The following is a 13,341-nucleotide window of genomic DNA, read 5'->3' as shown; positions in this document are numbered from 1 at the left end:
TCAAAATGGTAGGTGTATTTTAACAGTAAGTGTTACGACACTCACCGCCAGGTAGATGAAGCCGCCGTTTAGTGAATAATCCCCTTCTCCGGAAATGCAGTTTTCATCCAGCCGATCGTCAAACTCCCGAACAGAGAATACAAACGCGGCAACTCCCGATCAGCAAATCAGTCGAGCTCCTTCCACAGCTAGAAATAATGAAAGCGCTGTCCCAGTAATAATTCCCCCCACAAACGTGACCAAGCTCCGTCTTGAGGGTCAAACAGGAATGTGTTTAATGTGGGCTACCTGCCCGGTATTTATGCAGGTCTCCACAAGGTGGACACTCCCCTAGTGGACATTGTGAAAGACTGTAAAACATATTGGACAGTAGCCAATCGCAGTGGCTTCAACATAAGCCCTTCCCATCTTACCCATAAATCCTTCTTCTCTATCCCGGAGATAATTGGGAAGAAACCTAATTATCTCCCAGGATAGAGACAATCACCATTTTAAAATACAATAAGAAAAATACAGTAAAATACATAAATGAAGCAATACCGAATAAATATGGTTCGTGTAACGTATCCCCAGATAGCCTGGATCTGAGTGCATATTTCTACCGAATAGCGCTCAGAATCGATGTACCTAGTTGAATCGCCATGGGACGGCTATCTGGGTAAAGTCCATACTAATGTCACAAAACTCCTGAACTGACCGGTGTTCGTACGCCTCGACGAAATAGAAGGCGGGCGGCAGCTTCCAGCGGTGTTCGGTAGATAAAGTGTCCGTTTTTTTAGTTCCATAGGATTTGCACCGAACACCGCTGATCTTCCTCGTGTCCCAAAATGGCCGCCGCCTCGTGGTCGGCATACGAACGACGACCACCCGGACGACTGGAATGGAGAGGTGTCTGCAGTTAACCACAACGTTCTAATTGGTGCCAAGAGGTTAACCAGCAGCACACTCCTCTCCTGGGTGGCCGTCTGTTCGGTAGTTTCAATCGGTATTCCAGAATCACACAAACAGGGGCATACAGACAGGAAATCCAGCGAAAATAAAGGCAAACAGACGAACCAGCAATACTAGTCTATACAGATGGATCTGTCACAGTAAGAGACAGAATAACAAAAAAAATCCAGAAAAACGCATGTCGAAAAAGTTTAAATTGATTTCCATATCAATAAGTGAAATAAGTATTTGACCCCTTCGACTTAGTACTTGGTGGCAAAACCCTTGTTGGCAATCACAGAGGTCAGACAATTCTTGTAGTTGGTCACCAGGTTTGCACACATCTCAGGAGGGATTTTGTCCCACTCCTCTTTGCAGATCCTCTCCAAGTCATTAAGGTTTTGAGGCTGACATTTGGCAACTTGGACCTTCAGCTCCCTCCACAGATTTTCTATGGAATTAAGGTCTGGAGACTAGCTAGGCCACTCTAGGACCTTAATGTGCTTCTTCTTGGGCCACTCTTTTGTTGCCTTGGCTGTGTGTTTTGGGTCATTGTCATGCTGTAATACCCATCCATGACCCATTTTCAATGCCCTGGCCGAGGGAAGGCCCAAGATTTGACGTACATTGTCCCATCCATTGTTCCTTTGATGTGGTGCAGTTGTCCTGTCCCCTTAGCAGAAAACCACCACCAAAGCATAATGTTTCCACCTCCATGTTTGATGGTGGGGATGGTGTTCTTGAGGTCATAGGCAGCATTCCTCCTCCTTCAAACATGGCAAGTTGGGTTGATGCCAGAGAGCTCGATTTTGATCTCATCTGACCACAACACTTTCACCCTGTTCTACTCTGAATCATTCAGATGTTCATTGTCAAATTTCAGACCGGCCTGTACATGTGCTTTCTTGAGCAGGGGGACCTTGTGGGTGCTGCAAGATTTCAGTCCTTCACGCCGTAGTGTGTTACCAATTGTTTTCTTGGTGATTATGGTCCCAGCTGCCTTGAGATGATTAACAAGATCCTCCCGTGTAGTTCTGGGCTGATTCCTCACCAGTCTCATGATCTTTGAAACTCCACGAGGTGAGATCTTGCATGGAGCACCAGACCGAGGGAGACTGACCGTTATTTTGTGTTTCTTCCATTTGCAAATAATCACACCAACTGTTATCACCTTCTCATCAAGCTGCTTGGCGATGGTCTTGTAGCCCATTCCAGCCTTGTGTAGTTTTACAATCTTGTCCCTGACATCCTTGGTCAGCTCTTCTTCCTGGCCATGGTGGAGAGTTTGAAATCTCATTGATTGCTTCTGTGGACAGGTGTCTTCGATACAGGTAACAAGTTAAGATTAGGAGCAATCCCTTTAACCCCTTAAGGACACATGACGTGTGTGACACGTCATGATTCCCTTTTATTCCAGAAGTTTGGTCCTTAAGAGGTTAAGAGAGTGCTCCTAATCTCAGCTCGTTACCTGTATAAAAGACACCTGGTTGCCAGAAATATTGCTGATTGATAGAGGATCAAATACTTATTTCACTCATTGACATGCAAATCAATTTATAACTTTTTTGACATGCGTTTTTCTGGATTTTTTCTTTTTTCTTTTTTTTATTCTGTCTCTCACTGTTAAAATACACCTACCATTACAATTATAGACTGATCATTGTCAGTGGACAAACTTTCAAAATCAACAGGGGATCAAATACTTTTTTCCCTCACTGTAAATATATACAAATGAAAACCACTCCGACTGCAGTTTTAGATATACCCCCAATGACAAAAAGTCTTATTAAATGCATGCATGTTTTCATTGGGCGCATATTAAGGGGTCGGCCCTATGTATAGTGACCTGCTGGATAGTTAAGGGCTCGGCCCTGTGTGTAGTGACCTGCTGGATAGTTAAGGGGTCGGCCCTATGTATAGTGACCTGCTGGATAGTTAAGAGGTCGGCCCTGTGTGTAGTGACCTGCTGATGGGTTAAGGGGTCGGCCCTGTGTATTATTTATAAAATATTTTACCAGGAAAGATACATTGAGATTTCTCTTGTTTTAAAGTATGTTCTGGGTATAGTGACCTGCTGGATGGTTAAGGGGTCGGCCCTGTGTATAGTGACCTGCTGGATGGTTAAGGGGTCGGCCCTGTGTATAGTGACCTGCTGGATGGTTAAGGGGTTGGCCCTGTGTATAGTGACCTGCTGATGGGTTAAGGGGTTGGCCCTGTGTATAGTGACCTGCTGTGTATAGTGACCTGCTGCTGGATTTGAAGCCATGGACCATAGAATGGACCAGATGGCTCTGGCGCTGCAAGCATTGCTATCCCATCCTAGTAATCAATCAGAGGAGATGCATACACCATCCATCTCTCTTGTTAATTCAGGTCTAGAGGTAGCCACAGTGGGAGCCTCTTCCCGTGTTACTTCCCCTTTACGCTATGGCGGTTCTCCGGATACCTGTCGAGGTTTCCTAAACCAGATAGGGATTCATTTTGAATTACAACCCCGCGCCTACCCTACAGACAGGGCGAAGGTTGGATTCATAATCTCGTTACTCATTGACAAAGCTCTTAGATGGGCTAACCCTCTGTGGGAAAATGATAATCAGTCTATAATTATAATGCATTTGTCGCTACTTTTAGGAGGACTTTTGACCCTCCAGGAAGAAAGGCCAATGCAGCTAGACTACTATTACGTCTTAGACAGCATAGCCAAACCCTTGTGGATTATGCGTTAGAGTTCAGATCCTTGGCAGCAGAGGTCAAGTGGAATGAACAGGCCTATATGGACGTATTTCTGAACGGATTATCAGATGAGATCCTAGATGAGGTTGCCACAAGAGATCTTCCTGAAAATTTGGAAGAATTAATTTCATTTATTTCTCGAATAGATGAACGCATGAGACAGAGGCAGAACACTCGAGATAGAACTCATAGACCTTCCTTAAGACTAGCTCCCGCATTTCAGAATTCTGAATCTACAACTCTAGCTCTCCCAGAACCTATGCAAATAGGTAACACTCGTCTCTCAGAAAGTGAAAGACAATACAGGAGAAGGGAGGGTCTGTGTATGTATTGTGGAGTAAGAGGTCACCTACGCCTAAATTGTCCTAACCGTCCGGGAAACGCTTGCACCTAAGTTTCTCAAGAGGACAGGCCTTGGGTGTTTCTATCTTGTCCTCTATATATGATTACAAGGATCATAGGCTTCTGTTACCAGTTTCTTTAGCTTGGGAAAAGGGAGTACTTAATGCTATGGCATTGATAGATTCCGGAGCAGCTGAAAGCTTTATTGACCAAGCCTTTGTCACAAACCACTCTATCCCATCTCAGCTAAGGGATACACCCTTGGCCGTTGAGGCCATAGATGGTAGACCATTATCAGACCATGTTATTTTTCGTGAGACTATACCAGTTAAGTTAACCATTGGTATTTTACACGAGGAGGGAATATCCCTCATGCTTATCTCATCTCCTTCGGTTCCAATAGTCTTGGGGTATCCCTGGCTTAAGAAGCATAACCCTATTATTGATTGGGAACAAGGTGAGATAGTCTCCTGGGGTCAGGGTTGCCAGAGAGGTTGTTTACAGAAAGTCTCACCGGTTTGCGTAGTTGACGCACCAAGTAACTCTAACCAGTCCACATATTTACGGATACCATCTCAGTACCTGGATTTAAAGGCAGTCTTTGATAAAAAGAGGGCTGATACTTTACCCCCACACAGGTCCTTTGACTGTAAGATTAGACTCCTGCCTGGTACTATGCCTCCGAGGGGTACAGTATATCCTCTATCCACTAAGGAGAACTTAGTCTTAGAGGAGTACATACGGGAGAACCTAGACAAGGGATTTATTAGGAGATCCTCTTCTCCAGCCGGGGCCGGTTTCTTTTTTGTAGATAAGAAAGACGGCACTCTACGGCCTTGCATTGATTATCGGGGCTTGAATAAGATAACGATCAGAAATGCTTATCCTATTCCCTTGATTACTGAGCTATTTGATCGTCTGAAAGGCTCCAAGATTTTTACCAAGTTAGATCTGGGGGAGCTTATAACTTGGTGAGAATTCAGCAGGGAGACGAATGGAAAACGGCTTTCAATACCCGGTATGGCCACTATGAGTATACGGTAATGCCCTTCGGGCTTTGCAATGCTCCTGCTGTATTCCAGGACCTAATTAATGAGGTTCTTAGGGAATTTCAACATGAATGTGTTATAGTTTATTTGGATGATATACTAATACACTCTAGAGAGCCTGAGACTCACCACAAACAAGTCAGAAGGGTATTACGCAAGCTTCTACAACATGGTTTGTACTGCAAATTGGAGAAGTGTAGCTTTGACCAATCTCAGATAAACTTTCTTGGTTACGTTATTTCTGGAGACGGGTTTAGGATGGACCCGGTTAAACTCCAATCAATTTTAGATTGGCCATTGCCCAAGGGACTCAAGGCCATTCAGAGGTTTATCGGATTCTCCAATTATTATAGGCGCTTCATTAAGGGGTACTCTTCTATTATTGCTCCTATTACCAATATGACTAGACAGGGTGCTGATACCAAGACCTGGTCTCCTGAGGCGCTTGTTGCTTTCAGAACACTCAAGGAACAGTTTGCCTCAGCACCGATATTAGTTCATCCTGACACCTCTTTGCCTTTTTTACTCGAGGTAGACGCCTCAGAGACAGGTATAGGTGCTATCTTGTCCCAAAGGCTAGGTTTGAATAAACCACTGCACCCATGTGGTTTTTTTTCTAAGAAATTGTCTGGGCCTGAAAGCAGATATGATATTGGTGACAGGGAACTATTAGCGGTCATTATGGCTTTAAAGGAGTGGAGACATTTGTTGGAAGGGACTTTACACCCGGTTACTATTTTGACGGATCACAAGAATTTGTCCTATATAGGGGAAGCCAAGCGCTTGTCCGCCAGGCAGGCTCGTTGGTCTTTGTTCCTTACTCATTTCAACTACGTGCTCACTTATAGACCTGGTTCTAAGAACTCTAAGGCTGATGCATTGTCCCGCCAACATGAACCTTCTACTATGTCTGATATGGTTTTTTCTTCTGTAGTTCCCAAGTGTAATATTGTTGCCAACACGAGCATCAAGATTCACTCCCCGTTGCTTGCTGAGATCAAGAAAGTACAGCATCTGGCCCCCAGACTTGTTCCTGGGGATCGATACTTCGTTCCTCCTGAACTCCAACTGGAACTGATGCAGTGTTTTCATAACAGTAAATTTGCCGGACACCCTGGCATACGCAAGTCATGTTCTCTGATTTCTAAAGATTTCTGGTGGCCTTCGTTACGCAAGGATGTTAAAGACTTCGTCGGGGCATGTGATGTCTGTATGAGGACTAAACAACCTCATACGCTTCCATGTGGGCTTTTGCACCCCCTAGAAATTCCCGAGAAACCATGGTCTTGTTTGGCTATGGACTTCATTGTCGATTTGCCTGTTTCTAAAAAACATACTGTTATCCTCACGGTGATTGACAGGTTTACTAAAATGGCTCATTTTGTACCCCTGCCTAAATTGCCCTCTTCTCCCGAATTGGCTGAGATTTTCGCGAGGGAGATTTTTCGTTTACATGGTATTCCTTCTGAAATTGTTTCTGATAGAGGGTCCCAATTTGTTTCCCGGTTTTGGAGGTCCTTCTGTTCTCAATTTGGCATCAAATTGAATTTTTCTTCTGCCTATCATCCCCAGTCCAACGGAGCTGCCGAACGCACCAACCAAAAGGTTGAACAATTTTTGCGTTGTTTTGTTTCTGAACACCAGGACGATTGGGTCGGTCTGATTCCTTGGGTGGAGTTTGCGCACAACAATCTCGTTTGCGATTCTACTCGTTCTAGCCCCTTTTTCATGAATTATGGCTTTCATCCTTCCGTTCTTCCGTCGGTTTCCCCTTCCCAAGGGATACCGTCGGTTGATGTTCATGTTGCCAATCTGAGGAAGTTGTGGGATCAGACTCTACGAATTCTTCTTCATAATTCCACGGTGTCCAAGCGACACGCTGACAAACGCAGACGGGTGGCTCCGGTTTTTTCCCCGGGTGATAGGGTATGGCTGAGTACCAAAAACATCCGCTTGAAGGTTCCTTCCATGAAATTTGCTCCTCGTTACATAGGTCCTTACAGGGTTCTGTCTCGTATAAACCCGGTTGCGTATCGTCTGGCTCTTCCGCCTGCCCTGTGCATCCCGAACTCCTTTCATGTTTCCTTATTGAAACCTTTGGTTTGTAACAGGTTTTCCTCCGCTGTGTCCTCCCCTCGTTCTGTCCAGGTAGAGGGTCAGGAGGAGTATGAAGTCAAGTCCATTCTCGATTCTCGGGGGAGGGTGCAATATCTTGTTGACTGGAAAGGTTATGGTCCTGAGGAAAGGTCTTGGGTGGTCCGGGAAGATGTGCATGCCCCTCGTCTCCTCAAGGCATTTCATGCTCGTTTTCCGTCTCGCCCCGGTTCCAGGAAAGATACATTGAGATTTCTCTCGTTTTCAAGTATGTCCTGGGTATAGTGACCTGCTGGATGGTTAAGGGGTCGGCCCTGTGTATAGTGACCTGCTGGATGATTAAGGGGTCGGCCCTGTGTATAGTGACCTGCTGGATGGTTAAGGGGTCGGCCCTGTGTATAGTGACCTGCTGTATGGTTAAGGGATCCGCCCTGTGTATAGTGACCTGCTGGATGGTTAAGGGGTCAGCCCTGTGTGTAGTGACCTTCTGATTGGTTAAGGGGTTGGCCCTGTGTATAGTGACCTGCTGATGGTTAGGGGTCGGCCCTGTGTGTAGTGACCTGCTGATGGGTTAAGGGGTCGGCCCTGTGTATAGTGACCTGCTGAATGGTTAAGGGACCGCCCTGTATATAGTGACCTGCTGGATGGTTAATGGGTCGGCCCTGTGTATAGTGACCTGCTGATGGGTTAAGGGGTTGGCCCTGTGTATAGTGACCTGCTGGATGGTTAAGGGGTCGGCCCTGTGTATAGTGACCTGCTGGATAGTTAAGGGGTCGGCCCTGTGTATAGTGACCTGCTGGATAGTTAAGGGGTCGGCCCTGTGTATAGTGACCTGCTGGATAGTTAAGGGCCCTTTGTATAGTGACCTACTGAATAGTTAATAGGTCGGCCCTGTGTAAAGAGAAGTAACATTAGTAATGAATGTTAAATTATAAGTTTGTAAAATACTTTGATGGTGTGTCTTTGTGTTTAAGATGCAGAGCCTCCTGCAGCCCATTCTAAGGGGTCCGCCTGTGTATAATGACCTGCTGATGGGTTAAGGGGTTGGCCCTGTGTGTAGTGACCTGCTGAATGGTTAAGGGACCGCCCTGTGTATAGTAACCTGCTGGATGGTTAAGGGACCGCCCTGTGTGTAGTGACCTGCTGAATGGTTAAGGGACCGCCCTGTGTATAGTAACCTGCTGGATGGTTAAGGGGTCGGCCCTGTGTGTAGTGACCTGCTGATGGTTAGGGGGTCGGCCCTGTGTATAGTAACCTGCTGGATAGTTAAGGTGTCGGCCCTGTGTGTAGTGACCTGCTGGATAGTTAAGGTGTCGGCCCTGTGTGTAATGACCTGCTGATGGGTTAAGGGTTCGGCCCTGTGTATAGTGACCTGCTGGATGGTTAAGGGGTCGGCCCTGTGTGTAGTGACCTTCTGATGCGTTAAGGGGTTGGCCCTGTGTGTAGTGACCTGCTGATGGTTAGGGGGTCGGCCCTGTGTATAGTGACCTGCTGGATAGTTAAGGTGTCGGCCCTGTGTATAGTGACCTGCTGGATAGTTAGGGGTCGGCCCTGTGTATAGTGACCTGCTAATGGGTTAAGGGGTCGGCCCTGTGTATAGTGACCTATGATGGGTTAAGGAGCCTGCACTGTGTATAGTGTATGGTTAAGGGATCGGCCCTGTGTGTAGTGACCTACTGGATGGTTAAGGGTTCGGCCCTGTGTATAGTGACCTGCTGGATGGTTAAGGGGTCGGCCCTGTGTGTAGTGACCTTCTGATGGTTAGGGGGTCGGCCCTGTGTGTAGTGACCTACTGGATGGTTAAGGGGTCGGCCCTGTGTGTAGTGACCTACTGGATGGTTAGGGGGTCGGCCCTGTGTGTAGTGACCTACTGGATGGTTAAGGGGTCGGCCCTGTGTGTAGTGACCAACTGGATGGTTAAGGGGTCGGCCCTGTGTGTAGTGACCTGCTGGATGGTTAAGGGGTCGGCCCTGTGTATTGTGACCTATTGATGGGCTAAGGAGCCGGCACTGTGTATAGTGAACAGCTGGATGGTTAAGGGCCCTTTGTATAGTGACCTACTGAATAGTTAATGGGTCGGTCCTGTGTAAAGAGAAGTAACATTAGTAATGAATGTTGAATTCTAAGTTTGTAAAATACTTTGATGGTGTGTCTTTGTGTTTAAGATTCAGAGCCTCCTGCAGCCCATTCTGACATTGTGTCCATGCTTGACCGTGGAGCAGATACGTGTTCTGAGGCGCTGCAACTCTCTACAAGGGGTGCAGCTGGAGTGAATGTTCTCTCTGGTAAGTAAAAGTTAAAATGTTGCTTTGGCTTTAAATTCTGTAGTCCATTGACTTGTCAGTAATCACAGCGCTATTTCATTGATCTTGTAACACCTTACTCACTCCAGTCTCTTGCAATTGACAAATCAATTCTCTCTGATTTCCATTTAGTATGCATTGAGGACTCACATGCCATTATCCTCTTCAATGTCAGCTTTTACAAACCAGTCTAGATTTAAAATCTTCGGGCGCTTTTGAAACTTTTGAAGCTATGATTTGTACCATCTTCTTCTCTCCTACACAGATGGCAACTCCATGAATAACAGCCAGAATGGGCTTTCATCCCCACATTTCATACCCCAGGAGATGCAGCTGCCAAATAATGATCTTTCTTCGTGCTATCCCAGAGACTCCAGCTGGGGGATGTGTAGCGCTAGTACCCTGCAGATTACTCTGTCCAGGACCTCCCCAGATAAGGGCATCCAATCTGACCGTAGTCCCAGTGACATCTCCAGTATCATTGCCCATCTCCGAAGCCTTGCTGGTGAGACAGCAGACACTTCTACCAGGCCTGATGAAGATAGCATGAATAAGACTGACTCCTATGCTGACAGAGTTATAGAGGCCCCAGTTAAAAATCATAATGAAAGTTTTGCCAACGGTAACTCAGACTCTACAAACAGTCCTCCTAATTGCCTTGAGAAGCACCTGGACTTTCAAGAAATCTTGGGAAATGAGACTATTGGCGGAGAATATCCATTTATCAACGTGGAGTCTATCATCAAAGGGAAGCCTTCCACAAAGACCTACATCTGTTCGTACTGTGGAAAGAGCTGCCCATGTCGATCTGCTTTCATCAGGCACCAGAGAATCCACACTGGAGAGAAACCTTATCACTGTACTGAGTGTGGCAAAAGTTTCATCCAGAGCTCAGATTATAACAATCATATGCGATCACACACTGGTGAGAAACCATACTCCTGTGCCGAGTGTGGCAAAAGCTTCAGCCGCAACACATACCTTGTCACTCACTCTAGAACTCACACCAAAGAGAAACCCTATCTATGTACTGTTTGCGGAAAAAGCTTCATCCAACACTCACACTTGTCATTACACCTTCGGATCCACAGTGGGGAAAAGCCCTACATCTGCATAGAATGTGGCAACTGCTTCAGTCGAAGCTCAACTCTCGTAAAACATAAAAAATCCCACAGGAGAAAAACACTTCACATGTACAAGAAAAAGAATGAGGAACATGACCATGGCCTGTTTGCATACAACAGTACACAATCTTGGGAGGCCCTCATAGATGGAAAAGAAGAAAGCTTGTTGAATTCACAACAAACAGAGGTGAAATTGGAAAATGAGGAAACACCAGATCATTTGCAGCAAACAGAGAGCTGTAAAAAAAGTTACAAAGATGAAAAGAAAATCTCACGCAAAATCATGCGGACCAGTCTAGGCAAATTTCTTGTTTATGATAAGGGCTCAGGAGAAAATATAAGACCCATATCCCACCATAGGAAGTTTCAGCGGAAGAAGAACTACCTACCTGGTGAAACCAATAAGAGCTCGTGCAACCGGGATACTCAAACGTCCAACCACTTGACAGAGACAAGAGTAGTGAAAGTGGAAGATAGTCCCAAAAATGATTATGAAAACTCCTGTACTTTGTCAGGAACCACAGACAACACAAAGATGCAAAACATTAACTCTGAATATGAGTTTAGGAGAGACAAATCATGTACAGAACCTACAAAAAGCGCAGCTGCCACACTCCCCACAAGAGAGGAGGCAGATCCACCACATTCAGACTTACAAAATTGTTACAAGATGAATGACACAACTTACAAAAGTGTGTGTCCCATTCCTCCGGAAACCAGCAGCTTCCTTGGTGGCAAAATTCAAAAGGCTGCCTATGTCTGCAGTTACTGTGGCAAAGGCTGTCCCTGCAAATCTGCTTTTCTGCGGCACCAGAGAATTCACACGGGAGAGAAGCCTTATTCCTGCTCTGAATGTGGGAAACGTTTCATTCAGAGCTCCGATTATAACAATCACCTGCGTTCGCACACTGGAGAGAAACCATACACTTGCGGGGAATGTGGGAAAGGTTTCAGTCGAAGCACCTACTTAATGACTCATTCTAGGATTCACACCAAGGAAAAACCCTACACATGTGCGCACTGTGGAAAAAGCTTTGTCCAGCACTCACACCTCGCCATACACTCTCGAATCCACAGTGGAGAAAAGCCTTACACCTGTTCTGAGTGTGGGAAACCTTTCAGCCGTAGTTCAACCCTCACCAAGCACCAGAAATCCCACAACAAGAAGAAGGTTAATTCAATGGTTGCTTCCAATTCTGCTGTGTCACCACTGAACTTGCCAAAGCTTCTTTCTGTTACAGAGAAAACAGTGAAAGAGCCCACTACAAAGATTTAGCCTTCCGGCTGTGTGTACCGGGGAGCCTGCACTAGCACGGTTATTCACTCCAAAAGAAGCCAGAGCAGTCGAACTGAAAGCAGAGTGGACTTTAAAAATGTATCCAGTTCAGCTATTTTTACCTTTTTAATTCAACTTGAATTCTCACTTTGGTGAATAACCCTTTAAATTAAAATCTATTCTGCGGTATGTTTATGTCAAAGCAGACATTCACTATAATTACAGTTTGTCTTCACACCAGATATCAATGTATCTGTGGATTATATTAAGTAATATGTCTGTTTTATTACCTTTTATATGTTGCCTTGCGTTCACAGTGTTATGCTTTGGTTAAGTTTATGGGATTATAGTTACGTCTTTTCACTGGGTTTCTGCACCCAAATTGACACGGCTGTTGGAAACCAGGGATATTAAAATAAAAACCCATCAACCAGCAGCACATGATGGATCTACCTGATTAACACCAGACATGGACTTAACATTTGTTTGTGTTTTTTTTCCCATAGAGGCTCAGTTTGAGAGGGCAAATGTTAAAAAGACATTATAGTCACCAGAACAACTACAACATATTGTATTTGGTTTTTGTGAGAATAATCAGTCCCTTCAGACTTTTTTGCAATAAACTGCTATAGGTGCTTCCTGGGGCAGTGCTGCACAGTGTGACTGGCATTCACTGTCTCCATCCTCTGCATGGAGACACTGAACTTTCCCCATAGAGATGCATTGGTTCAATGTATCTCTATGAGGAGATACTGATTGGTCAGGGCTGTGTTAGACTTGCGCTGCTCGTGATCTGCCTCCTTGACAGTCTCAGCCAATCCAAGGCTTTCCTGTGGGAAAGCAGTGTGATGGGCTTTGATCAACACTTGTGGTGATGTCAGTCAAGAAGGCAGATTAGGGGTAGAGCCAGCAGCAGCAAACTGGAATAAAAGTAAGATTTTACTATATTTATGTGGGGGCATTTTTAGCAATATAGGGTCAGTAACACGTTTGTGTTCCTGACCCTATAGTTTTCCTTTAACATTTGAGGAGATAACCCTGCCATTTTCTGGCTTCTCAAATATAAACATTACATTTTGTTTGTGGCTAAAGAACCAAAATATTCCATATTCTCCATCAATTACATTTCTAATTACCGTATATGAAAGGAAATCGGACGTTGTGAATACGGATGTGATTAAGGGCCCCCATGTACAATAAATAAATAAGATTTACTTATTAATCCCCTGACGTACTGGGATCATCTTCATCAAAGATAATCTCAGCTAATCCAGTACTTCCCCGTTAGAAACCATTTAGAGGCTAGTGCACATGCGTGGCAAAACGCAACACTGCGCAAATCAGCATCTTTGACTCAGTGCATCTCTATGGGCAGAGTTCATTGTCTCTGTGTAAAGCACATTATAGATACGAATGTTGGTCCTGCAGAGATTGCGATAGGAAGCTCCGCTAGTGGCTCTCTGAGTGGCAGCCTCTAGAGGTGCCTTAGT

The 13,341-nt window shown here is 45.2% G+C and overlaps 1 protein-coding gene across 3 annotated transcripts in view; it reads left to right on the top strand.

The window, feature by feature from the left end:
• Positions 1-12,081, top strand: part of LOC134609274 (zinc finger protein 420-like) — a 32,532-nt gene extending 20,451 nt beyond the window's left edge. For 2 of the 3 annotated variants that reach the window (XM_063452922.1, XM_063452921.1), the window contains exons 4-5: positions 9,314-9,433; positions 9,717-12,081. In XM_063452922.1, coding sequence (XP_063308992.1) covers positions 9,314-9,433; positions 9,717-11,851 — 2,255 coding nt within the window. In that variant the 3' untranslated portion in view covers positions 11,852-12,081. The remainder of the gene's footprint in view (positions 1-9,313; positions 9,434-9,716) is intronic. The other variant, XM_063452923.1, reaches the window with a different exon arrangement.
• The last annotated feature ends 1,260 nt before the right edge of the window (positions 12,082-13,341 follow it).

This window comes from Pelobates fuscus, chromosome 4 (genome assembly GCF_036172605.1).
Source record: "Pelobates fuscus isolate aPelFus1 chromosome 4, aPelFus1.pri, whole genome shotgun sequence".
Classification (NCBI taxonomy): domain Eukaryota; kingdom Metazoa; phylum Chordata; class Amphibia; order Anura; family Pelobatidae; genus Pelobates; species Pelobates fuscus.
This window is presented reverse-complemented; position numbering and strand designations above follow the sequence as displayed.